The sequence below is a fragment of the Durotheca rogersii genome, assembly GCF_024521655.1.
Source record: "Durotheca rogersii strain YMJ 92031201 chromosome Unknown GGS23scaffold_8, whole genome shotgun sequence".
Taxonomy (NCBI): domain Eukaryota; kingdom Fungi; phylum Ascomycota; class Sordariomycetes; order Xylariales; family Xylariaceae; genus Durotheca; species Durotheca rogersii.
The window spans coordinates 1,399,727-1,427,328 of record NW_026251239.1 but is presented as its reverse complement, the minus strand read 5'-3'; the positions used below and the strand labels follow the sequence as shown (position 1 = coordinate 1,427,328).

The window sequence follows — 27,602 nt, the reverse complement described above, 5'->3', positions numbered from 1 at the left end:
TTAAAGCTAATAGATTTAGCGAATAACTAAAGATCCTTAAGTAATTAGGCATCGTATTTAGCGCTTTCGTTACCGAGAATAAGTAAAAAGGTAAATTAGGTTATAGAATTTTCGTAATAGCTTACTAAGGACCGACTTTAGGAACGAAATTAACTAATAATAGCGGCTAAGGAAAACTAACGAGCTACGAATACCCTTATAAATCTAGAGGTAAATTATACTTATAAGTAGCTCGCTTTTATAGAATCCTATAGAAGTCCGTTATTAATTAAATTATACGTAACCTAAAGCCGATTCCGGCTAATATTATGCGAAAAATTAAGGCTAAATACGACTTACTTAAATACGCTAAGCTCCGAAATTAGATTAACCGCTAAGGATAAGACGTTCCCGTAAATAATATACCTAATAATCGCTTCGGAAACGGAAGAGGAAATAACGCTATTACTTAGCTAGTTAATATTAACGTAATAATAATCGACTTACGTACTATATACTTATCTACTTAAATTAGGATCTACTTTATTATAAACCTAGTCCGATATTTATTATCGGAAAGTACCGTCTTCGATAACTATAGAGTAATTTACCTTATTAATAATCGTAATCTTTTAGTAAAGGGATTATTCGTTCCCGCTAGAGACGGATAAACGGTCGAAGCTAGTATTACGAGCTTTCTTATTATTAATACGGGTCGTAGGATTATCGAGAAGTATATCTTGGATTAATCCGGTAAGCCTACCTTTAATCTAAAGCTTAAGGACGTCGTACTTATTAAAGATTTTTACGTTAATATTATCTTTAAAGCGAAACTTCGTAGTATAGGTATTTAGTTTTACGATTTAGATTATACTTTAAGGAATGGAACCTTCGAAAAAAGTACCATAGTAAGGAAGCTAGAGCGACGCTTTAACCTAGTCTTTTTCGAATTTAAATAGTTCTTTTCTTATTCGTAAGTCTTACCCGTAATATTATTTATAATACCATCGAGTATTTTACGTAACGTAACGTCGATCGTAGTAATATCTTATTTCCCGGAGAGAAACGTCCGGTGGAAAAGATCGAGAGATATTATTAAACCAAGAGAAGACTCCGAGGCATTTTAGTACTAGCGAATAAGGTATCTTAGTTTTAAGGCGCTTAAAGCCTTCGTTAAAAACGCCCGGAACGTTAAGATTAACGGTATACCTATAATTAAGTACGAGTATTATAGTTAAGCGATAGGTAAGAGAGTAATCTCGCGCCGTTTATTAATATATCGCTTGCTACGTTCTTTTTAAAAGGTATATTAGGATTTATTTAACTACCCGGAAGGTTACGACGGGTTTAAGTAGCTTATCGTAATTAAGAATAAATTTAACGGAATGTTATAGGTTAAGACCCTAGAAAGTAAGTAAGGTTTATTAGTAATAAGAATTCTTCGACTCTTTAAAAGATAGGTTCGGAAGTAATTCCGATTCTTAATTTATAAGATACGTTACGATAACGAACGCTTAGTAATAAGTATTAAAGGTATGTCCGGATATAAGATCTAGATAGTAAAAGAGGGCATTAATCTCGAACTTCCGCCGGTTAATACTAAGGAGTTAACCGGTAGGGGTAAGAGAGCTAGATAGATTATTATCGTTAAGTCGATTAAGATAAGGATTAAAGTAAGGTTACTAGAAAAACTATAGCCGGAAACCGTTAAAGCCGCGGTATATTTAATTAATATTAGCCCTAGCTAAGCTTATAATCTTCGTATACCTTACGAGCTTTTAAATACTTAATTTAAGTAGTACTTTAGATAATATATTCTAGAGGTAATAAGGGAGTTAATAAGCGACCTACGACCGGATTAAAACGGTATTTATATATACGGGTATCGCGCGTATCCCTTAATAAGAAAGCGTACTTAGGATCTTAATAAGAGAAGGTTTAAAGTAAACCTACGAGTTTATATCGGATATTTAATAGGATATTATACTAATAACCTATACCGAATTTAAATTCCTAAGCTAGGTAGAGTAATCCTAATTAAGGATATAGTCTTTAACGAAGAAACGTTTTATAGCTAGATAAATAAGTTAAAAGCTTAGTAACTCGAACGGGAAAAGATTAATCGAATAAATCTCTCGATACGTATAAGTAATAACGTTACTTAATTAATTATCGAAGTATTAAACCTATAGGATTCGCTTATATTATTTAATCGAGAGCTAAGTAATAAGTTAATTCCCTTCAGGAGGGGCGAGCTTACTTCGGGTAACGAGGATTTAAATACGACTTAGTCCGCCGGTCCTAGCTCGGGAAAGGGGTAGCCTCTAGAAGAAGAACTAAAGATAGATTCCGATAATTTAAAATACGAAACGGCTAGGTTTAAAGACGAGTAACCGTAAGAGCTAATAAAATTATTCGAATTAATCGAATAGGAGATATAAAAATAACTCGAAGCGGAAACCTAGGAGAAATTAAACGAAGAAGCGGATATATCCCACGGGCTCCCGAGTTTAAGACTTACTTTAGTCGTATCCGCGGAAGCTACGGGAAGTAAGAATACTCCGATAAGGAATATAGAATAATTAAAATTAGGTACGGCTATTAGTAAAAGTACCGAAAGTCCGGAGCGGCGAATATATTTCGCCGACGGAATAAATACTCGGGAATAGCCTCTAGAATAATTAACTAAAGAAACTCGTACTTCCTCCGAAGAAGAGGAGTAATATAACCTATTCCCGTAAACTACTTAGCGTAAGTAACGTAAAAAAAAGGTCTATCCTTTTATTATCCGTTATAATAAAAGGAAAAAAGGAAAAAGCCCGGAAAGGAATGAAGTAATAAGTAGCTTAAGTATTAGAGTTTACGTAATATCGGGTAACTTAACGGCTAAGAATAACCTCCTAAGAAATCGCTAGTTCGATTTTATAATAACCTTCTAGCTTAATTAATTAAAAGAATAATAAGTAAAGAGCTACGATAAGTATATTACGCTATACTTAGTTTTCGTAATAGCCGTTAATTAAACGAAGGCCGAGCGATTAAGCGTATCGCCGGGTAAAATAAGAATTTACCGCGACGATTTACTTAAACCGCTAAAGATATAAAAGGACTTAGATAAGTATTCATTAAGAGAGCGATTTAAAGAAAACGCTAGATCTAAGATTAAGGCCTTCCTACGTATTAAAATATAGCGTATTATTAATCGTAAACGGATAAAAATAAAGCTAATTTTATTAATATAGGTTTTCGATTATAAATTCGACGAAGATAATTTCCTTATTACCTATAAGTCGCGCTTAATAGCGCGAGGAAATTTATAGCCTAAAGAGTTATTCGAAAGTACTTACGTAACTACGTTAGTAGTAAAATCGTTCCGTATAATAATAACTATCGTAACTTAATTCGACCTCGAAGTTAATTAGTATAACATTAAAAACGCGTTCTTTAACGTAGTAAGACCGGAAAGCGACCTTATACCTATAGAATTATTAAACGGGTTTAAGGAAAAGGAAAAATACGCCCTCGCTATAAGAATAGTATACGGATTTAAAGATTTACCCCTACTTTAGTTTAAGGAGATTAAGAGTACCTTTAACCGCCTAGGACTCCAGAGCTCTCTAGAGGAGCCGTACTTATTCTATATAAAAGGACGAGAAGTCTTCGTATTAATATACGTAAACGATATATTAGTTATAAACTATAAAAGCTTAAAAGCGATGGTATAAAAGATAACTTAGGGGTTAAAGGATACCTATAAAACGAAAGAGCTTAAACCGGTAAAGTAATATTTAGGGATTAAGGTAATACGTAATCGTAAAGTACGAACTATAACCTTAATATACGACGCTTATATCGAGAAGATTACTAAACGCTTTAAACTAGCGGATAATAATTAGTTTCTGATAATATTACTATTAATTACCGAGCTAGTAAAGTATATAAACGTTACTTCGAAATAATAAATTAAGAAATACCAGAAGAAAGTAGGGTTATTACTTTATAGCGTAATTATAATACGCCTAAACGTCGCTTTCGTAACGTCCTAACTATCCTATTTCCTAATTAATCTAAGACCTTAATACTTTAAAGCGGTTAATTAAACGATTAGATACCTATATACTACTTACTTCCTTAGTATAAGGTATAGGGATAAGAATAATAACGCTTAGGTACTTTTAATTAATAGTAACGCTTCGTTTATAAACGATTCTAAGTTAAGAAAGTCGTCTTAGGGATACGTAATATCCTTATTTAAAGGTCCGATTATATAGAGAGCCGTTCGTTAGGATATAATATCGATATCGACGACTAAAGCTAAACTACTCGTATTAAAGTATATAGCTAAGGAAATAATAGCTCTTAAACGTTTCTTTAGGGATATTACCCTAAAGCTAGGAGAACCTTAGAGGGTATATAGCGATAACTAGTAAACGATAAAACTAGTAATAAGGGAAAAAGAAAGGATTAATACTAGGTTACGTTATATAGATATATAGAATATATAGCTACGCTAAGAGTATTAAAAGGATACCTTTAAAGTAATCTACCTCTTTATTAATTAAATATTAATAAACGGACTTACGAAAGCTTTATTACGTTAATCGTTCGAGTACTTTAGAGTATTACTTAACCTATAGAACGCTCGCGGAGAAATAATTATAATAATACTTAAAGAATCGCCGTAAGTACTAACGGTACGTAAATTCTTTCCTTAACTAATTAATATATAGATATAAAGTACTACCGCTATATAGAAATAGCTCTTCTTACCGCTAAATACCGAATTCGTATTATTCTTAGATCTTAATATAGGAAGGCTACTTTAAGATAAAGAACTTAACTACGGGAATAATAAGTAAGGCCGGATTAACGGAAAGTACGAGTACCGGCGGGTTCGTTTTAGTATTCGATAATCTCCTCGTATAAGCGGTCGGCTTATCGATATAGTACTTCGTATAGGTATTATTCGAAAGAAATAAACGCGTAAGCGCGAGCGATCTTAAATATTACTTCCTTAGAAAATTACTCTTCGTCCTCGGAAGTTTCCTCTTCTCCTTCTTTTCCTCTAACGTCTTTTATTTCTATATTTAACTTTTATTCGGAGGCGATAATAAGCGAGGCTACGTTAGGTATTACGGTCGATAAGCTAGCGGAAGCGTTACTTACGCCGGCTAAAGTAATAAAAGGACTAATAAGTATAAAGCTAAGGGCGGATACGATAAGAACGGTCGATAATCCGGTAGCCGAAGGACTTACGCTTAATTAGGTAAACTAACCGGAGTTAGTTACGCTTCGTTACGACTTTACGGTTTTAAGGACCGCGGGTATTTACTTCCTATCCTAATAAAGGATTAAGAGTTCTTTTATTATCGTAACGAGCTTAAGGGCTTATAAATAACGTTAGCGAGTATTAAATAACGCCGAATAAGGCTTATATATCGATAGAACCCTCGATACGAGCGACGATAAAGTAAGTAACCGGTAAGATTAAAGCGTCGGCCTTATATAATATTAGCTTTAGATTTCGACGTACGGAAATAAGAATACCTATAGAGGTACGTAAGCGTAACTAAATAAGTAGCGGTAGTAATAATCGGTACTTTAAAAAGAATCGAAGTATTTTTTAATAAACTTATTCTAGGCCGTATTACGTACGTAACTTAAGTAAGGAACTATACGGCGAGCTTCGTACTTTCGATTATAAGTAACCGAAGTAGTTCCTAAAGCGACGGTAGTAAAAGCGGAAACGGCCGCCGCGACGGGGATATTAAACGGAACCGCCGGAACGGCCGGGCTAGAGGGAGTAGCGGGAGCGGTAGTAGCTCCGGGAACCGAGGAAGCGTTACGGCCTCGTTCCTATCCTCGTTTTACGATATTATTACGGGTCGGTATAATAATAATAACGATCGCTTAGGTTACGCGAGTAACGGCGATATTATTAAAGAACGTAACTTAATATACGTAAGTTTAAGCTCGGGTTTTACGCGAGAAAATCTTACGAATAATTAATATAGCCGGGCGGTCGCCTTCTTCGATTACTCCTTCGTATAAGGAGAAGAAGTCTTCCTCGGAGGACTCTTCCTTAAAGGATTCGTTAGTAAAGACCTTAATAACTCGGGATACGGTACCTTAAGGGACGCGAGTAACTAAGGCTTAGGTACGCTATACTAAGGCGCTAGGTACGATTATATCGACGTTACTTTCGTCGATAAAGGGATCCTTAAGAAACTAAGCGATAACTAAGGCCCCGGACCCGAGAGTAAAAGGTACCCCTCCGCGGCGAGTAAGGCTACCGGCCGAAGCTCTAACGCTATCCCCCGTACGAATACGGGAGATAGGTTAGGAGCTCGCGGCGGAAAGGCCGAATATCTTTTACTCTAACGAGGCTACGGTACCTTGGAACGTTAATACTATCTTACGAAGCTTTTAAGTATTAGATATATTAAGAGATCGTTAATTACGGTATTATATTATTACCGGTAAATAACGAATAAGTAATAAACGGATTATTTCGAATAATCTCTTACCTATTAATATAAAATAACTAACGGTCGTTTTATTATCCTAGGATATTTTAATATTAAGAATAATATATTAATCGTAAATAATAACCCTTACCGTAATAAGCTAGGCTATTATCCTACGGTCGCTTAATAAAAGTATATTACGATTCGTATAATACGCGAGCTACGCTTTACGTAAACTATAAAAAAAGCGAACTTACCTTACGATAATAAATTAACGAAGTTTTATTAGTTATATTAGCTTACGATCGCGTAATTAATGGAATTACTTAATTATAGTTAGGGGTATATACCTATAATAAATAACCTAGGAAAGAAAGGAAAAGAAAGAGGTACGCTTAATTCGAGAGCGAGAAATCTTAGATATATTTATACTTAACCGCCTTCGTAGGAAAAACGGTAGAATCGGTTAGCATAGGTAACGCGCGCGAGCGCGCGCGATAGTAATAAAGGAAATTAAATCTTAGTATTAATACTAGAGATACTATTATTACTATTACTATATTACCTATATAGCTAACTACCGCTTAATCGAAAGCGAATAATTATACGAATAATTATACGAGTAATTATTTTCATTTATAATAAACTATAGAGTATTAAATAGGAGGTACGAAGAGTATATAACTTAAGAGAAAATACTATTAGTAATAAACCGGAATATATACGGATAAGGGGACATAAGGGAGCCCGAAATAAGGTACCTAATAATCGATTAACCTTAACGAGGTATAGCGAGACTAAGGAATAACCCCTTAGGCTATTATCGTAAGCAAAGGACTATAATTAACCTTACTATCGTAAGCTTAACTAGGGGGTATATTACGTAGGTATATACCCCTAATAGGAACTACCTAGCTTACCTAAGCTAGCTAAGTATTACTATATATACCTATAGATCGCTTTATACTCTCTAATAGCTTTCCTTCTTTTCTAGTTAGTTAATATATACCTTCTTATCCTCATTCTATTACTCTCTTTACGAATAACCTATTAACCTAAGCTTAGCTCTCGCCAGCTACGTAACAGTAATTAAAATAATACTTAATAACTAAATACTGTAGTGGTGCGGTGGATCTAGGCCACGTAGCCTTTTCGATGTGTATTTATATGGGTCGCGCACTCATATTTTCATCAGCCAGACTTAGACCTGTAGACATCACGATCTATAGCCATTCACTCGTTTCTTGCCATGCCTTTCTAGCCATCCTCCTTTCCTAGCTGCCGTTTTCAGCTGGCCGATCAACCGATTACAGCTGTTAACAGCTGTGATCTTGGGTTGATCGGCACTGGGCCAGTTGTTAGCAGTTGGATAGTCCTTGTTTCGTGCCTCCGTCAGCGTGCCTACGCTGCTCCTGTTCAATACTAATTTAAAAAAAATCTCTCTAATAAAAGATTAAATAAATTAAGCAAGTTAATATATCTCTTTATATATTATCTTTTTACAAATTTAAAACTTTTATTTTTATTTATATATAAATAATTTTCAGCAATAAAATACTTTAAAAAAAATTTAAAAATTTTTAACATTTATTAATATAATTAGTTACTATATTTAAATTAATAGATACTTTTTTCCAATCTACTAGTTTGTAATATAAACTATTTATAATTCAAGATTCTTTTTTTTCATTAATAGTTCTTAGTACGTAGGTACGTGTATATAATAAACCTCAATAAGTACATATGTATGCCCTGCTAAAATGTAGGTACTTAACGAGGGTTCCCTCGGGCTCTATAAAATGGTAAGTCTAGGCTGCCATTTTTTGGAAGGCCCAATATTGACACGGTAACGAAGGGTGTTATAATACTTAAAGGACCTCTCGAATAGCTACACAGAGGAAACCCCCGAAAATACAATACAAGACGACAAGACACTAGGAAATAGTCGCGGGGGCGCCACATCAGCATCATCGATAATAGCAACATGACGCAGAAGACAGTGGCATTCTTTGGTGCCAGCACCGGCGTCGGCCTCTCCGCCCTCCGGCACACCCTCGCCGCCGGCCACAAGTGCATCGCCCTGTGCCGGACGCCGTCGAAGCTGACCGCGGTCCTGCCGCCGGCCTCGAATCCCAACCTGCGGGTGGTCGAGGGCAACGCGCACGACGTCGCCGCGGTGTCGCGGTGTCTGCGGAAGGACGACGGCAGCGGCGCGCTGGTCGACGCGGTCGTGAGCACGATCGGCGGGAAGCCGACGCTGTCGTGGAAGCTGCTCGACGACCCGGAGGTGTGCCAGCGGGGGATGCAGGCGCTGCTGGGAGCGCTCGCGGCGCTGCGGTCGGGCGCGGACGCGAGCGGGCCGCCGGCGGCCGGCAGGCCGCGCGTCGTCGTCTGCAGCACGACGGGCCTGTCGCGCGCCGGCCGCGACGTGCCGCTCGCCCTCGCCCCGCTGTACCACGTGCTGCTGCGCACGCCCCACGCCGACAAGCGCGCGATGGAGGACGCGCTCGCGGCCAGCGGCGAGCGCTTCACCGTCGTGCGCCCCAGCCTGCTCGTCGACGGCGCCACCGACCGCCCCGTCCGCGTCGGCGTCGAGGACCCCCGCGCGCCAGGTGGCCCCCGCCGCGAGTCCGCCGCCGTCGGCTACACCATCTCTCGCGAGGACGCCGGCCGCTGGATCGCGGAGAACATTATCCTCCTGCCCGACGAGGGCGCTGCCGAGGATAAGTACCTGGATAAGGTCGCGACAATCACGTATTGAGGACGGTGATTAGAAACTGAGGGTGGGGGGGTTTACTGTTGTGGGGTGGGCTAGATGCCTGTATATTACTTGATAGACGTGTTTGAAGTCGGGTTTGGAGACTCAGGTCTCTACCTTTGTTATCTATATACCTAGCGGGCGTTTTCGTTTTAGACCAGCACCTCTCCCTATATACGATATACCCACCACGTTTATGATCCTTAGGGCACCTGCGGTTTTCTTGTCCACCAACGTTCGCGATGGCCTGCAGAGGAGGGTCTCATACAGTTATTAGGACTACGCGGTACTAGGCACATCGATATAACCTACAACAGACTATTTCTAGGCAGGCAGTTGGGTTAAAGCCATAGGTTAGCCGACTTTGCTTATTGTCGAGCAGCAAGACCTTGGCCTAGGTGTTTGATTACGGGAAGCCTGCAATAACCAACTAAAGAAACACCGCCGTCACACACACCACATCCCCCTGTGTAGACTACGAATTGCCATTTCACTTAAAGTGCCTAGATTTGTTACGTTTAACCCTATTTTCAGCATTAAAGTTAAAAGGGCGTATCTAAAATAATTCATAGTAGGTCGAAATGGCGACTCTCCTACCGTCATCATCAACATAGCAAAGAGTTCATCAAATAACCGATAGCGAGCGAGGAGTAGTTCGGCGGGGATTGAAATTGCGAATGTTCACAAGGGTCAATAGAGTCAGGCGGCGCGGTGTAATTCATCTCCGTACTCAAATAGGTAAGCTTCGGCCACCTCGGTCTCGTCGGCACCAGCCCGCGCCAAGGGGCCAACAATTTTGGCCCATTCGAGATTTATAGCCGCTCCACTCTATATATTTATCTTCTTTCTTTGGTTGATCCTTGGACCGCCTTCAGCGTGGTCTTGTTGGCTGAAAATAGAAACCCGGACACTTGGCGATGACAGCAACCCCGAGGCTCGCCATCTTACCATGTCTAGCGACGGCGCACATCGACGTAGGTATATAAAAAATACACCAAGTATCTTAGGCATTCACCAACGTTTTTCTCGAAATCATGGGCCAAGCCTTCTCTGTGCCTTGCCAAATCGAAATAGCCGCGCCGCCAGCGACTGTTCGGTCTGTTGTGGGTGCAAATGTCCGACCATACATAGCCCACCGTTACTAAATGCTCGGTATTAGTTCTTGGATTTTCCCCGATATAAGGAGTGGCAAGAAGCATGGACTATCGAGCCCGTCGACTCGGGCAAGAATCTGTCCGAAATTGACACAGGCGACAGCCTCAGAGTTTCCATGCATGGAATGGTGTTTCACCCAATAGTAATGGTGAGTTGCATCAACCCTTGCTCCGGCCCACGAGCTCCATGCTAATAAGTCGTGTAGGACAACTGCACTGAGTATTTCGTTTGGGAAGGGTCGTTATTCGGCCTCTTTTCTGTCAGGTTCACACCTAGCGAAGAGAACCCGGGAGGTACTACGTTTATTCAAACTGAAGTTTTCAGGGGCCCCCTAACGGCCATGGTCCCCGAAGGATCGAGCGCACGAAAAGGACCTTCAAAAGGTTGGGATATGTTCAACATGGCGCTTAAAAAGGAGTGTGAGAGAATTATTTCTGGCACTTAAACCCCAAGTTCTGCAGGCCATGCTTTCAAGATTTCTTTCCGCCAATATCTCTCTATGCCTAATACTATATACTGCGCTACGTCACCGATATTCGGTTAACAAAATAGGAGGGTCACAGGGCAGAGTGATGTTACCGCGCAGCGCTGCCAAATACATGACGTGTTCCTCCAGCGAAGCCTCGCAGCAGACTTCTATACTCTTGCTCCGTTCCCGCGGAGTCAAAGCTATAATGTGTCCAAGTCGTTTTCGGTAGTCTTTGACCTGTAGGCCGGGGGCCTTCAACGCAAGGTGAGTCTAGCCCGCTCACTAAGTACCCGGAGTCCTTCCGGTTGGACTGCATGCATTCAGTGATCCATTTTCACTCTCAATTGCCATATTACACCCTAATGGCCTGGTGGTGATCCTCCCAGTTGCTTCCCCCAAGCTCCGAATGTGCCTACATCGAACAGTAACTACCCCTCTCCCCCTTCTACGAAAAAAGCCTCGTACATTCACCGGCAAATTTACTAGGAGATCCCCCCTCTATTTTCGAACTCCGTGCCCACGATGTTGCTACGGTAGTCGGCCAGCGGCATCCTCGTCTTGGCCAACGCCCCCATACCGCCGACTGGGAGCCCATTATAATACGCCGACTCGTCTACCAAACATGGTCGTTACCCGTTTAGCTAGGCCGTCCTTAGCCCTAAAATGAGGTGTAGCTATCACACCATTTCTCTAGACCAGGTCGATCCCTCGAATAGAGGCGCCGTCGGCTTAACGAGGCACACCGAGCTCTCCCCGAATAAGATCCACGTAGTAATCATGAACGGGGTGATCCTGTTGCCGCAATCAGAGATTCCAAAATTCATCGCACCACCCGTCGTCGTCGAGGCTCCGTTAAAGTTCCTCTTAATATCATAAGGCGCGGAGTACTTCGGCTCGGATCGGATTCCCCAGGGCTTGGGGCCAGAGCTGCATGCTCACGCCGCGCAGGCGTCACCGTCGCGTGATGGCAGAGCGTGACAGTTACTGACCCGGATACGACGGGCCACACGGTCTACCGGCAGTAGGGTGCGCCCGCGGCGAGGTGGTGGCAGCGATCGTGAGTTATCTCGCGGCGTGGGCATTGCTGGAGGAGACGGCCGTTTGCTGGTTGTAGTAGCCTATAAACCGACCAGCTTTATGTGTTTACGCTTGCCCATTCCAATCTGTATTCCATCCTGGGTTTTTAGTCCCTTCTATAGTGCGAACTTCACGGATTTATACGTAGATCTCTTAGTTAATAAAGGTCAGCTTAAACGCCTTGGGTAGTGTTTTGCATGAGTGCCTCTTACCTGGAAGCGAGTATCGACATGACACCTTGCTTCGCAAAAGCTAAGAATAGGAAATAAACCAACATAGTAGTTGCCATGATTTTTTCTTCTACAATATACAATAGTTATGGATGTAGGCAATGGCGGGCGGATGGCCGGGGAACCCTCAAGTAGTTATTGATACCGGGGACAATAGCTAGGTTCGTACTAGAACAAAGAGAGGGCCCTAAAAGCATGGGGGATGATCTATAAATATATATCGCCTTTGTCTCCGATCCTAATGTCCCCATGTTTGGTACTCTTTTTAGAATAATAGCCACGTGAAAGGTAACACAATTATGGTGGACACTAAGAACGCAGGGCTTCTAGATACCTTCCAATGGCGTTGAATAACGGACTTTAGATGTCTCCATTGGAATTTGACATCTGTCACGTAGCTATCGGTAGGAGCTACGTGTGCGAGAGCACGCGCGAGGAGCTATCTCACGAGCAACGGGAGGAGGAGCAACGAGAAGGTGAAAAGGTCTTAGATCTATCCAGGAACGAGCTAAAGGAGTGGAAGCAACGGAGCGAATATATAGGAGCTCCTGTTGCTGAGGTAAGCAACGAAGAGGAGCAACCTAAGGAGCCACCTCTACGTGACAACATCTTAATAGTGTTGATTCTGACAACATCTACTCGAATCAAGTGCTGCATCTGATGTCACATATCAGGGCTTGCTCCGCGTTGACTCTCCCTCCCCACGTCTTCGAATACTTCAGCGCCTTAACCTTGTGGTGTACGCGAAGTATTATCTTAGCTATGTGAGCCCAGCTTCACTTCTAGGTACAGAGATCAAAGAATGATGTTCTTTCCTCACTTTAACATTCATTCTGAACTAGTAGTAAGGCTTTGAGAAAGAGGAGTCTAACATGCGCTTCGCAACGCAGGAGACACGACCGAGTTGCCCACCATACACGGCCCTTTTGTTCCTTATGCTAGCACCTAACGAAGTCATCGCGAGACTGCGCCGCAGCTGTGGGGACAAACAACACCACTAGTAGGTCGAAAATAGAGGGGACGTCGGCGCCGGCGATAATAGTCACTCACTACTGCTACTAGCAACCTAAGCCATAACATCAAGTCTACGTTCTAATACTAACCAAAACAGCCACGACACCAACATCCGGCTGGGGTAAATCCACCCCACCCTCCGCCATTGACCATGTCTCCTGACAGCAACACCCTCTCCCTCCAGGCCCTTGCGGCCGCCGTCCTCCTGTCCCTTGCTCATGGCAGCGTCCTGCGGGCGCACAGCGGGTGCCCCTTCACGACCTGGTACCGGGCGGCTGAGAACGACGGGACGCCCTCTCCAACGGTCGGGATGGGCACGCGCGGGGACGTGTACAAAGTCGCCGCCGCGGGCGGACCCGGACGACGTCGGGGCGGTGCCCGAGTGCGTGCGTAACCCAGGGCTATCACAGATAGAACTCACTATCGACCCCAACGGCCACGCCTGGTTCGATCTCGGCGCCCTCGACCCTCGACGCTGCTTGCGAGTAGCCTGTCCAGCCCGACTGCTGGATCACGAGGACGCTTGGATCCACCCCCACTAGGCGTCCCTCCGCTTTCTAGGGCGAGTGCGTGTCGGCGTTGCTAGAACGGACCGCATCTTGCGAGGGCCCCAAGAATCTTGCTGATTTCGGCGGGGAAAAGGATAGGTACGTCAACTGGGATGGATGGATGGGACTATCGTGGGGAGCGCTGCATAGGGACCTATACATATACCATTTCGCTACCGCCCCGAAAAGAAGCTAAAACCGAAAAAGTTGACGGCAAGTGGAAAGAAACGTCGATGCTTACTTTCGCTCGTTTGGATATGTAGACTTACGTGGGGTCTTCCTACGCGACCTTTGACAATACGATTAGACTTATCTGCTGTGTGGTTCTCCGCACTCGTACCTCCTCTCGCTCGGTTTCTCTAGTAATTATTAGTTAGGTAACCAGTGAACTGCCTATTCCTTAGACGTGTTTAGCCCCGGCATATACCACGTATATCGTGATATTTCAACTAAGCTGTATTTTGTTTGTGACGTAACTATATGGGCTTAGTGGTCCAGCTGCTTGAAAAGACATCGGGCTTGACTAAATGGAAGGCTATTGAACGGCGGGCGGTCGGGGAAAACCTGGCTAGTGGTGTCTCTACGCATAGAACGGCGGCGGAAGTCGATGGAGAGACGATAGGAGGTAATGAATGGTGTCAGGCTGGAAGGTAATATGGCGGGTCGGACGTGGATTTAGGCAGAAATACACTCGATTATGCGGAGCGGTGAAAATTGTCGGGAATAGAGCTCTGCCTAGATAATCATCTCGATGGTAAGTTGTGGATACGTCAGTCGTAGGGTTAGTCGGTGCGCATGGGAGGGAAGATTGCACGAGTCGTTGATAAGTAGGGTTATCTCGCGTTAGTAAGTCCAGACGATTATTGTGTTAATTGCGCTTGCAACGAGGTTAGCCTGCTTAAGGATTTGGTTTAAACGGCTTGAGGCAGATCGGACATCGCCGTGATGTAGTTGAAACTGGTCGCTGAGGATGGGTTCTTGCTATCTGGTTAACAACTCGACAGTTCGACGGCCATGCCCCTAACACCGATTATGGCATATATGGAACATGAATATGGAATATTAGACATCGGATAGACTGTTTTCTGCCTATGTATTTGAGTGACCAAAATGAGGTTACATTCTCCTTATCACATGTGCGACAACAGACAGCTCTCGAGCGACTTTCTAAATATGGCGCGAGCGGGTGACGCTGGTTTGTATTCTGGCCTGGCTTGGCTAAGGCAGACCTCGTAATTTCAATCCGAAGGGGGAGATCAAGTACCGGATGACCCGTCACAACGGGCGATCTTGGCATGCCACGTCAGAACTGGCGTCCGAGTCCACGGCGAAGATGGTAGTGCTAGAGAATACACAATACGCACACAGAATACGTGCACATATATCGATGGTTGGGGGGCAAGGGAACAAAACCTTGAAGACTGGCGATCCATGTGGTAACCTATGCAAGACACAAGAAATTTGCTGCGAATTGCGCGGCATAAACACGAGATCCAGACCTGGTCAACCGGCCAAATAGAACAGGCGTGACCGGCTGGACCCATGATGATAAACCAGCCAGTCAGGCGGGGAAAAAAAAGCTCGACGGAATAGGCCTTTCCATACCTATGTCGATGCTATGCAGCGGCCTACATTCAATTAATCAACAACACGAGATACTCGAGCTAGGATTAGGGACGTGTCGCTTGCGGTGTGCCAGTCTGACGGAACCCCCTGGTTAGTGTAGGTGGCGTTGCCGTATCGCAGCATCGGGGGAAATCCTGCTAGATCTGGGAGCGTGCGCAAAGTCCTGTTTCTGTGCATAGGTCTAGACATGGGGAGGGCTGGCGGATTTATACGAATCGGACGGGTAATCCCTATTTTAGGACGTTGGGATGACGGGATGCCGGATTTGGGCCAATACCTACACGATGCGCGAGGATCCGTGTGCCTGAAACCAACAACGTTGAGGCCAGAGAATCTATACATAGTGGCCCAGCCAAGTTGCTTCGACTGCCCTCAGGAATCCCAAGAGAGAGGAATAGGGTATCTAGAAGTTTGAGGAGGACTCTAAATCGCGACGCATGTGGCGTTTAATTGTCGCGGGGAGACTAGGCTTGTATTGACAACGTGATGGTGGCTTGATCAAGGATTATGATGGGTATCTGGCACATTGCATTCAAATACGGCGGATGACGAGAGCGATAGCGAGAAGGATACCTCTATGTACCATGGCATGGCCGGAAGCGCGGAGAATACCACTTACCTTATTGCCAGGTTCATCGCGTAAGCCACCGGGGCCGGATAGAAAAGGGGGGGACGGCACAAGAGAACGACGAAAGCGCCCAAAAGGAAAGGAAAGGAAAGGAAAAAAAAGAGTCGGACCGTACAAGACCTGGGCCGATGCAGGTGGAAAGATGGTTCGTTCGAGTAGGCAATCGGCTTGTTGGGTAAGACATCGTTCCACGCTGACCTGGAGTCTTCGTCCAACCTGAGATGGGGAAATCGATCTGCAGGTACCTATGTGAGAAACGGCGAAAAGGGCGGGGAGAAGAGAGGGATGCCGGATGGGAAGCGTGTATCACTAGAGTATAGAAGCACTACGAACGAACGCAGCGACGCGTGGGGACGAAGCAGCCGGCCGTCAGGAGTGCTGTGGCGTAGGAATACCGCCTAAAGTAGGTTGACGGCCTGCCGCTTCGCTGCCGGGATTTTCACGTTTCGGGCTAGGCTTGGCCGGCGGTTCGGTCGTCTCTCGCCGCCTACGCTGGCTGGACGCGCCTACAGGGGATGGGATAGGTGAGGAAGGGGTTGCGAAACGGGGTTGCGATACCGTGTAGGCGGTCGTCGGAGAGTGCAGAGCAGTTTGCGTAGAAAAGAGCAGCAGAGAAACTGAGAGCCATCCATCGGTATCGATGCATGCGTGGGCGTCGAAATTGTACCTAGCGAGCTCCGGGTTCTTTGGAAAGGAGAGGCTGAACCGTCGATGAAATGAAGGGGCCATCGCTTCCAGCACACGGTAATAATGCCTGCAACGCGTGTCCGGAGTCGAAACTGAGCATGTGTGCGGACACGTCTAAGACAGCGATAGACACTGTAGACACACGGTAGATCTAGATGTCTATCGGCATACGCACGGGACGGCGTAGGTGAGAGAGAGAGAGATGTGTATGGTAGATGCGTTATGATGCCGACTAATAGTGAGTGAGTGAGTGCATAGCATTCGCTAGGTAGAAGGGAATAGTTGGGTTGATGCGCCACGCCAGGAACATATACCTGCTAGGAATGGGTGGGAATGGTTACGAGCAGCTATTTGTGGCGGAGCCTGTCAGAAACGCCGGTAAGGAATTAGGTGCGTACCTCCTCCTATATACCTGTATATGTACCTAGGTACCTACAGCAGGTTTTGGATGGGAAGGGTCTCGTCACTAAGTACTGAGTATAGAGCGTGCTGCACAAACGCCGACGTATGTGTGCATGTGCATATGTCGTGCGGTCGGGAGTGAGTACACATACATAAATGGACGGATGAATACGCATGTTCGGGGCAAAACAACAATAGCTTGGAAGGATTGATAAGATTAGCCGTTCCTGGCCTGCCAGCGGGGGGGCTGGACCAGGAACGGACCTGTCGCGCCCAGGAAAACCCAGGACCCTGACGGGTTGGCGGCGCCGATCTCGTTATGCGCGCGTGGATTAGAACCTGGCCATTGTGCAACGGACTGCCTACCTAGCATAAAGACGGTATAATAGCGAGGCATTGTGGTAAGAGGTGCCCGATTGAGACACGGCGTTTCAGTTATGTATCTAGCATCTACCGGTATCTCGGGCACATACCTATATATGAGTTCTGTTTGCAGGTAACTAGGATACAGGTCGGTACCTAACGTGCTAAAACACGCCGAGAGCACATAGAGATGTAGGTGCCAAGGTATATTTAGGCACGTAGTCTGCACCTGTATTGCGTGTGCCATCCATCTGGCAGATCGTTGCCTTTTCCGACTAAATAGCCAACCAAGCACAAGTTGGTATTGTAGACAGGCGAGGTGGAGCAAGGTCGAGCTCGGGGCTTATCTGGGGCAGTTCATTGGAGAATGGGAATGGGGACAGGTGAAGTTTGGTGGCTGTGAACTACTGCAAGGGCACAGGGGGAGACACTTCCAGAGCTGCCCAGTCTAAAACTGGCATCCCATCCCATCCCTACGCCAGACGCCAGACGCCAGAAGCCGCCAGGAGGAACTGCCTAGTCAGAGACGCCTACAACATGTGCATCCGGGTTAGGCTGCCTGACAGATCGACCACAGATATAGAACGCCGGAGACGGGGTGGACGGGGTGAACTGGCCGGCCGGGCTATCTCGGATGGCCAAAAGCCAAAACACCAGAGGGAGAGGAGAGAGAGCGAGAAATTGCGACGAGGGCGTAAGGTGTGCGGTGGTGTGCGGATAAAAATAAAAATAAAACAAATAAAAAAGAGCAAGCGAGCGACAGGGAGACTGGAAGACGGCAATGCCTGCATCCCCCTACTGAGTAGATTTTTCCGGGTGTGCTCATAACGAGGTAGGTAGGGTGTGCAATGAACGAATGCATCGCTTCATCGATGTTTCTACTTTATCTGTTACCACGCAGTACCTACCTATCTAGGTAGGATACTAGGCAGGATATATACCCGTACGTACGCAGCAAAAGGGGGGAGGACGGCGCAGAAGAATTAAGGAAGGACCTGAGGGAGGCCCAGGGAATTATTAAGGAAGAGCGAGAAGAGAAAAAAAAAAAAAAAAAGCCAGACATCCCCTCGCGCGACCCCCCTTCCGGGTTACGGTGTGGTGTGCTGGCGTAACAGCCACGGTCTTTAGGTAAGTGTCTTGTGCGTCGTAGGTCCGTAACCTGATGTACGTGCTATGCTAGGTACCTAACAAAGGTATTTCTGTACCTGGCACGATCGCCTACTGGACCCTGGTCCGATGCAATTTCCCACCCTGCTGCTTGCTATTCTTTGCAAAGTGCAGAAGCACTCGTCCCGGCCGTCCGTCGAATGAGATGGGGACCGGCCCACAACTCTCCTCCCTCTCCCCTGCTAGGGCTGCGTACCACGTACCCTTCCGTTTTTATTGTACCTACAGCTGTTATTTCTATTTTATTTGACCTTGTCTCCTCCCCCCCTCCCGCCTCTGTCTCCTCTCCTCTCCTCCTCTCCTCTCTCCTGACGTCCTGCCGTCTTCCGTTGAACGCTGGCTGGCGCTGAGTTGGAAGATTCCAACCATCGGTATACTCGTATATTGCCTATTTTGAGGTTAGCCGCAGTGCGCATAATCAGGTATGTACCTACGTGCATGTACTCGGTACCCGCGCCCTGTGCCCGCCCTACTCTGCATAACGTACATAACTGGCTGAAGCGTACCTGGCGTCTGATCCTATACCTACCTCCTCTCCGTCTGAGTACCTATCTCCAGCTGCTAACCGCCATCCACCCAGGGCACACACACGCACACCACAAGTCGGGAACGGCCGCCCACTACTGAACAACCGCATGTAACCCGCGCGTTACTAGTTCTATCCACCGTCACCTTGGTCACACATCCGAGTCCTCTACGATCATCTGGTGCCCGTCCGCAGGTGAGCACTAAATATTTTCCTTCCCTATCCTTCTACCTACCTCTGTCTCTCCCTCCCTGCCTGCCTCCCCCCCCCCACCCCCCTTCTGCCCATCCACCCCATCCATCGTGCCGCCTGCTCGCCTCTACCTCTCCCCCCCTTCTCTATGTATGGGTACGTGCGTCTCCCTAGGTCGGGTACTCTCTCCCAGGCATTCGAGGTACCTGACTGCCCGGCCTGCCCTGGAACAGCGACCCATGTGCAGACGCCCGCCCATGTACAGAATACATGCAAAGCTGCGTATTATACATTAGGTAGGTAGTGGACGTACCTACGTATGCCCTGACCAGGGCCCCCCCCAATCAATCTCGTGCTCCGGCTTTGTATCTCTCGCTGGCAAACCGGGGTCTCTCTTCTCTCTCTCACTTACTCGTACGCGCCTCTCTTCTTCCTCTTATTCCCTCTCTCCTCTTTTCTCTCTATTCTCCCTTTCCCCCCCCTTCACAATCCAGCCCTTACGCACCCACTCCCCGACCTGCCTTTCTCGCAAAAACCACCCCCATTCCCACATTCCCTCCAGTTACTCAGGCCAGTCAGTCCACTCGTTTCCCTCCCCGTCTGATCTCGACGTGTCTCTCGTTTTTTCTTTTGAATTTGTCCTTCTGTTCTTACCCACCCTTGCCTTCTACTTCTCACAGCACCTTCACCAAACCGTTGTTTCGACGGGTCACCGGCCATCGCAATCTGACCCGTCCATCAAGTAGAGGGTGAGCAGCAGAAAACTATTCGTTCCTTGCCCCATCTCCCGTTCATTTTCTTCAACCCGAATACGCCCGCGCGATAGGTCGATTCCTCGCTCGCCAGCCCTCCCGGTACCCATCGCGAAGCCAAATCTCCGTTCCCAGTTGGAAGTGGCCTAATTGATCGAAAGGAATAAACCACAACGACGATCCTAGGAGAGGGAGACCCGACCGACCCGAGTCGTTGATCCCGTCGGCCCATTGTTTGCCCCTGGCTTTCATCAGCTCGCCATCCTACCTGCGCTGCGGTCAAGGGAAGAAGTCGGGAGAAAGACGGCGTGCGAGTTGATTGCATTTCAGTACCATTGACGCGAAACAGCTCGTCAAAGAGCTACATAGCCCCTGTCTAGGTCTATATGATTCGAGCGACCTGATCTCAGCCCAGAAACGCAACGACGTACTGTTATCGAAGGCAACCCCGAAGCACGACGCGTGTAACTTCGGTCCCCGGAGAAGATTGAATCCCGGCCGAGCCGCTGTCAGAGTCCCCGTCCTCTCTAGTCGTTGATCGGGTTGAGAGAATCGGGTCTTGCCTCGCCTCGCTTGATTCTCCGTCGACTTTTACGTGTACAACCTTTTCGCTTTCCGATACACTCGGATCACCATGCGTTCTCAGTTCTCCACCGTGGCCGTTCTGGCCTTAGCATCTCTCGCCGACTGCTTGTTGCAACAGCCCGCGCAGGAACCTATACCCGGTGCGGATACCGTCCATGGATGCTACAAGTCGGTAGGCACGATGACGTTGGCGGAGGTCTCGAATCGAAACTCGAAGGGCCTGTGTGCTGGCCTGTGTCGCTCTCTTTCGAAACTTGTGGGCGCCACCAACGCGGACGACTGTTACTGTGGTGATGAATACCCTAACAAGGCCGATTTGGTAGACGACAGCAAATGTGCCGAACCATGCCGTGGCATTGACACAGAGGCTTGTAAGTATCCGCCCATCTACGATTTCTATAATTGTCACATGCTTCGTGCTTGATTGTGCTAACACGTTCGCAGGCGGTGGACTGAACGCATATACGGTATACAATATTGGTATCAGAGTGGTCGTCGGTGAGGCGGAGCTGCCTTCGTCGAGTTCCAGCGCGACGAGTACCCAGACATCGACCACGACAAGCACAGCCCGAACTAGCACGTCTCGTACGTTGATCCCCCACCCCACCTTTGGAATTGTTGGCTGACTTGTGTGAACAGCTCCCGCTCAAGCTACCACCACCCCGGTCGAAGAGCCCACCGAAAGTCCTAACGTCGCCGGTATTGCCGCTGGTGCCGTTGTTGGTGTCGTCGGCGCAGCCGCTATCGTTGGAGGAATACTGTTCTGGATGCGCCGCAAGAGGAACGCCGAGCTCGAAGAGGAGCACCGCCGAAACGCCGCCGTCAACGCCTTCATCACCGGTGGTGGGAAACCTCCGAGCAGCAGCGGCGGCCTCTCCATGTCCGATTCCCGCCTCGACCCCGTCATGAACCGACGAATGAGCGACGGCAGCATTGCTGACAACCAAGACTACTCGCGGAGAATTTTGAGGGTAGGCGAACCGATGGTCTAGCGCGCCTTTACGATTTGCTAACACGACGGGTTGTGTAGGTTACCAATGCTTGAAACCCTCCATCGCTGAACTTACGATGAACGACTTCCGCTTGTAAAAAAAGAAACCTTTTTATTCCCCATCGGCATCGACGGCGTTTCATGGTGGCCCATTCGTCATTGGATGATCGATCAAACCTGACGATCCTCTGGCGTTATTTGTATTGAGGTGTAGGGAACAGCACACATTGGGGTTGTCACGGTTTATACCGCGTGACTATCAGTTTCAGTATCTGCCGATGAGCCTTCCTACGCCGCCCCCTCTCCTTTTCCTTTTGCCCTATCGTCGGCTGGCCACGCAGCGACGTGCCGCCCGGCGTCGACTGCGGAATTTCTCACGAGATTTACTAGGGCGCAGGCCCAACCGGGAGAGTGAGACAGACGGCGCACCCCCGCGCGCGCGTGTATGCGTGGGGGCGCAGTCGCCCATATGGTGATTGTATTTCCGGCTGCTGTGCTACGTAAGTGAGATAGTTAATAGAAGATCAAGCAGACGGTTTCGCCGTGGTCCGATATAGGCCGGGGCGGATATTTTTACCGGCTTGACTAGTTGCCTGAAGAATTCTGGTAGAGGGGGTTGGGCACCAATGGACGTTGAAGGGGACTTTGCTGTATATTATTCACATAGTCCGAACGGCTGGGCATTTGTTCATTGACAATACCTTTTTTCTCTCTCTCTTGATAGCACTCGACGACTCGCTTCCCTATGTGTACTTCTGGATTCTTAGTACCCCCCGGACTCCTTTATTTTCGGCCCATGTGATTACTATCTACGAGGGGGGGGGGGATCCCGCCGTTCATCCACGTGCGCTCGTGTTTAATGCTAGAGCGCCCCTCTTCCGCCGGGGATATCTACCTATCCTAGGGCCGGCCGGTCGGTCTCCTAAGGATCCCGGCATCCTTTCTTTCTCGCAGTCTTCCTCTTCCTCTTCGCTCTGGAGTCTGGAGCATCTGCGTGTGACACGGTAGATTCCTTCCCGGCACCCTTTTTTTTTTTTCTTGTTCTTTTCCCCTCGGGTTGTCTACGTCCGCGCGGGTTGGCTCGCCGCGCGATGTGGTGTCGCAACGGCTCCTCCCTGGTACGCACGTAGGCAAGGTCAAGTCGGGTAGGCAAGGAGGGCGTGTGGCGGATACGCGCCCTTGTAGGAACCGGGACGGGGGCGCTGCCTGTCGTTGCGCTACGGAGGCGAAGATTCGCTTCAGCTTCCCGGCCCGGAGGAGGAGGAGGGCTTCTGTTTCCTCGGCTGTCGCGCGGTGACGGCCCGCCCGGGGACGTGGTCTAGGGGGGGTTCACTCGGCTGCTGCTGCGCCGGGGAGCGGGCGGGGAGATAGGTGTGTTTGGGTTGGGGTGTCGCTGGCGAAGACGAGGCGGGCTGAAGACCTGGGCTGAGCTGGGCTGAGTTGGGCGCAGGGGGGGGGGGGGTGGTTGGGCGGGTTGGTTTAGCCCGCGCACCAGCTAAGCTGCTCGCTTACTATCGAAACTAAACAGAAAAACTATCGACGGCTCGCTATCTAGCACCTGCCCAGGCTACGGGGTGGTCGTCCGACGTGGATCACGTACGGCTGTGTCTGAGCGTGTTTGTGTCGGTGTATTGTGTGGAAGGGGGGGGGGAGGCAGGGAGTAAATAACACGATACAGTAAGTCCAAATCGAGCCAGGCACTCGGGCTGGGCACACAATACTACGCGCGCCACCCTGGAAGTCGTCGGCTCGCATCTCTTCGTCCTGCCGCGCATGGGCTGGAGTTCTCTGCTCAGTGCTACCTCCGTTGCGTCGGCTGGCGATCTCTATCAGTCCGTGCATACGCGGATATATAGGTAAGTATGCACTGCGTCTACGTACGTACATGCGGAAAGATGGGCAAACCGGTTCGTTCCCTCCTCTCCCTCTCCTCCTCCTCGGCGCAAGGCACGGAAGGGCTTCTCTTTGTGGTGTGGCGTACTGGGTCGTAGCAGGTTGTCGCTCTACGATTTCCTGCCGACTCCCACGCCCGTTCCCCACGTACGCAGCAACTTGGGTGCCCGCCTAGGCTTAGTTGGGAATGCTGTGATGCCCGTCGCCCCACGGACGGGACAACCTATCGCTTACTTGCCTGCCTTGCTGGACACGTCCGGCCTTGTTTGTATATGCGTCTTCTGTCCAGTCAGGCGCCTGACGACGGCGATCAGCGGGGAAGACCGAGGGAGAGATAGGGGGAGGGGGGCCGGGAGGGACACAAGGGTTTGGCTCTGTGAAATTCTGTATCGTCTACGGGCGCAACGTGCGCGCTAACTCAGAAAGAGTAAGACGGCGCCGAGATCGACGGTCTCTGAAACGAGGCAGCCCGTATGGGGTCCCATCTCTACGGGTCGTCGGCCGATGTGTATGGGGTTTATTTCATTTGTTCTTCTTCATTTTTCTTTTCGCGGCCCTGGTCCGCCCGGATCCCCTCTCTCTGGGCTTGTCTGATTATGAGCGAGGAGACGGGACACGAAGAGTGTGCGGCGATGACGATGGCAAGGCCGGGAATTGCATACCTGGGCAGGTGTTGGGGTGGGCGATGTAACCACTTGGCCGCTTGGGCTGGCGGCAGAGGCGAAATATCTGGATGGAGGCATGTAACGTAGTGTATATGCACGCCTGCTCTTGTGACGGATTGGCGGTGGCATATGGGCATATGAGTATAGCCTGGGTTGGGTTGCGATGGTGACGATCGTGGCGGATATTGGCGAGCAGAGAGGTGTTGGCGCGACGATACCATGGATGGATGATGTCGTCCTTATGAGTATATCTCGCAACCTCGGCGCCAATGGATTATAGGCACAGTTAGGAGGTACCTAGGTAGGTAGCTAGGTAGGTACCTCTACCTCCTAAGGTAGTAGGTACCTCTAATTGGTGAGTACGTACCTGCCCAGGAGAGTCGCATGAGCCAAGGCCCGTTTCAAAGAGGTACCTCGTACAAGGCGATTGTCCTCATCGGTTGAATGATCAACGCGATGCCTTACGCACTACGTAGAAGGTACGGCAGAGAGCGCCTGCTATTGTAAATAATTGATCAGGATTAAAATGACGTAAGAGGGAACTTGGTTCCTGAGTGTGCTGTGCACGGGCCACATATGCATATTGAGCTGCTTGAGGTCATGTGACCTCGGGTTTCCAACCTCTTGGGCATTCCGTCGCGTCACTTCCGCTGTCAATAAGCTGCGCAGGTCGACATCCAACTTCGTCCAGCATCGCAACCGTGTCTCGCCCATCCCTATCCCGTCCCTAGCCCGTGCTGCTGATCATTCTCTAAGAATCCCATTCTCGTCTCTACCATGCTGTGAGAGGCCAATTCAGCTGACCCTGACGGTTTTCCCAACTGAAATTCCTCTGCCACGCATTCCTGGGATCGTTGGCCGCCGGCCAGCATGGCCTTGACCATGGGACCCCGTGTGCGTCGGACTGCGCAGAATATCCAGTATACGTAAGACTCACGCAAGAGAATCGTCGCACCGCTTAGCTTTGCCCTCGACTGACGCATCCTGGCTTTCCAGGTACAATCTCCCCCGTCGTATCCACGCTGTCCAGACCTACCCTGTTCTTTCCCCCCAAGGCGCTACCATCCTACTCTATGGCCACGAGAACGGAATAACCATCGTTTGGCGCGGAGGACGGCGGTTCAAACCCGAAGTTATCAAGGAGGAGGGCCGCAGTGGCTCCGTGGGGAAGCAGAATGGGAATCCTGCCGTGGATGCGGTCATGGTCATAGATTCTGACGAGGAGGATTCTGCGACAGCCAAGAAGGGGGAAGTATTCGTCGACAAACCTCAATTTGAAGATGCTATCGACGAGGACGCGCCGTACCCCGAAGTTACGCAAACCCTCGACCTTGAATTTGGCACCGCCGTGCTTCATCTCGCCGCCGTGCCGCTCACGCCGTGCACCGCCGAAGATGCCGCGTGGGGCGGCACCGATCTCCTTAAGGACAGGATGGTTTTCGCCGCTGCGTCTGCCACCAGCAAGGTCTTCCTCGTCACGGTGCCGCTGGTACCGCCGTCGCCTCAGAGTAAAGCGCGCGCCGACTTGCAAGAGAGCCTGCTCGCCGGCAAGGCTGGCAGCGGGAAATGGGGCGAGACGATGGTGTTGCTGGGTGGTTCGGAGAGAGCTAGCGATGGTATAGCCATGTCGCTCATCCGACCAAAGGCTATGCTGGAGCGCACAAAATCGAACGAGCGGTCACGTTCCGAATCTAGGGCACTGCCACGGATCGTGATCGCCGCGCACTCGCGTCAGGCTTCCGGCACTTTGCGCCTTTGGAACCTCTCTCTAGAGGACGCGACTAATACTGGTCGATATGTCCAACCGTTTCAGACCGAATTCTTACCCAAACCCCTAACCTCGGTCTCCTTCAACCCGACCTACACGACCCAACTACTATGTAACGCATCGCCCGATGCTGTTAGGATCTACGATTTCGCCCTCGCTTCTATGCCTCCTGACGACCTCTCGGAAGGTCCGTTCCCTTCACAGGGCTCATGGCTCATCTCCTTCTACACGCCCTTCACTCGACCTTCTTCATCTCGAAAACCGATTCTAGCAGCGTCTTGGATCGCCCACGGCCGAGCTATTCTAGTCCTTCTCGCCGACGGCCAGTGGGGCATTTGGGATATCGATGGCGTATCTCCGCACGGGCCGGCCTTGTTCGGCAAGCCTGGTTCCGGCATTCGCGGCGATGCTCTGACCGATTTCAATGTGTCTGGATATGTCGAAGGCACGAGTCCTCTGCGGAATCCTGCTTCTCAACGCACATCTGGCGGTGGCTCCGACTTCGTTCCCATGACTCCTCACTCTAGACGCGATGCCCTAACCGCGCCTTACGGCCCCGAACGACTGGCATCCGTCAAGGGCGGCATCGTGGTGATGCCACTCCCGGCTAGCACGACGACGACGGCGGATGAGAGCGTTGCTTTATGGATCGGCGGCGCCGAACACGTTTTTGTCATCCCTGGCGTTCTGAAATTCTGGGACGCCCAAGTGCGCAAGGGGGTTGGCGGGGGCGTGAACCTCTTCAGTGGCGCGCAACCTACTCGCATGGTCCGCCTGAGCGACTTGAGCGTCGGGCTCATGGGCGAGCGTTGCACGGGCGTAGGCGCTATCGTGCGCTTCCCCGAGAGCGGCGGCTCCGCCCCCTCCACCAACGAGGGCTTACCCATCGAGCTGCTGCTGCGCGGCGAGAGCAGGCTGGTCATCGTCCGCGAGAGCGAGACGGTCGTGGGCACGCGGATCGGCGGCGTCGTAAGCCGCAGGAAGCTGCCGAACGAGCGGGTCAAGGAGAACAGCGCGATCGTGGTGTACCCGCGGCCCGAGCAGCCGAGCAGCATCGCCTACAACCTCTCGGTCGGGCCCCGGAGGAAGCTGTCGCGCTCCGCGGCAGCCGACGGCGGCGAGCCGTCGCCGGAAGAGGACGCCGCGGGCGCACAGGCGGGACCGGCGCTGGGATCGGTGCCGATACAGCTACCGACGCGACCCCGGAGCGGGTTCGCGTTCGCGGACAGCCTCAGCGCGGCGGCGGACGCGGAGCAGCGGGGCGGCGAGGACGACGAGCGCGACGTGGAGGTGGAGATGCTGGACATAATGGCGATCGACCGCGAGCTCGAGGCGATGGACAGCGGGAGGGGGAGGGGCCGTAAGAAGGTCATCTTCGAATCCTAGGCCCTCCCGAGGGGTCTCTCTCTCTCTCCTCCGAGTCTCCCCTTCCTCGCCCCGCCTTGCTCTTCTCGTCCACGCGGGATAGCCTGTTCGGCGTCGGCGGGGTGATTTGTGGCTCGGTACGGGAGAAGAGAGAAAGAGCGCACAGATACGTGCAGGAAAACGGGGGAGGTGGTAGTAGAGAAGGGGTAGGGAGACGAGACAGAGGGAAGAGGAAAAAGAGAGTTCGGCGTCGCCGGGATAATGTACGATACCCGACACGCTGGCGCGACTAACT

The 27,602-nt window shown here is 49.0% G+C and overlaps 5 protein-coding genes across 5 annotated transcripts; all 5 read left to right on the top strand.

Moving 5' to 3' along the window:
• The first annotated feature begins 8,256 nt into the window (after positions 1 to 8,256).
• On the top strand, positions 8,257 to 9,235 carry GGS23DRAFT_620820 (uncharacterized protein). The gene has a single exon (XM_051521130.1). The coding sequence runs from the start codon at positions 8,431 to 8,433 to the stop codon at positions 9,205 to 9,207; it is 777 nt and encodes a 258-aa protein (XP_051372645.1). The 5' UTR covers positions 8,257 to 8,430; the 3' UTR covers positions 9,208 to 9,235.
• An 804-nt stretch (positions 9,236 to 10,039) lies between these two features.
• GGS23DRAFT_522023 (uncharacterized protein) lies at positions 10,040 to 10,992 on the top strand. The gene is made up of 3 exons (XM_051514656.1): positions 10,040 to 10,307; positions 10,364 to 10,507; positions 10,565 to 10,992. Exons 1-3 carry the CDS (start codon positions 10,239 to 10,241, stop codon positions 10,802 to 10,804), a joined length of 453 nt encoding a protein of 150 aa, XP_051372644.1. The 5' UTR covers positions 10,040 to 10,238; the 3' UTR covers positions 10,805 to 10,992.
• Positions 10,993 to 13,300: 2,308 nt separating this feature from the next.
• On the top strand, positions 13,301 to 13,691 carry GGS23DRAFT_596419 (uncharacterized protein; the record flags this gene model as incomplete). The annotated part of the gene is made up of 2 exons (XM_051518476.1): positions 13,301 to 13,486; positions 13,560 to 13,691. 2 exons carry the CDS (start codon positions 13,301 to 13,303, stop codon positions 13,689 to 13,691), a joined length of 318 nt encoding a protein of 105 aa, XP_051372643.1.
• A 6,826-nt stretch (positions 13,692 to 20,517) lies between these two features.
• On the top strand, positions 20,518 to 21,756 carry GGS23DRAFT_521541 (uncharacterized protein). Its single transcript, XM_051514651.1, has 3 exons — positions 20,518 to 20,996; positions 21,070 to 21,210; positions 21,265 to 21,756. The coding sequence occupies exons 1-3, from the start codon at positions 20,675 to 20,677 to the stop codon at positions 21,615 to 21,617; spliced, it is 816 nt and encodes a 271-aa protein (XP_051372642.1). The 5' UTR covers positions 20,518 to 20,674; the 3' UTR covers positions 21,618 to 21,756.
• Positions 21,757 to 24,650: 2,894 nt separating this feature from the next.
• GGS23DRAFT_521833 (uncharacterized protein) lies at positions 24,651 to 27,529 on the top strand. Its single transcript, XM_051514654.1, has 2 exons — positions 24,651 to 25,100; positions 25,171 to 27,529. The coding sequence occupies exons 1-2, from the start codon at positions 25,045 to 25,047 to the stop codon at positions 27,326 to 27,328; spliced, it is 2,214 nt and encodes a 737-aa protein (XP_051372641.1). The 5' UTR covers positions 24,651 to 25,044; the 3' UTR covers positions 27,329 to 27,529.
• Positions 27,530 to 27,602: the final 73 nt, after the last annotated feature.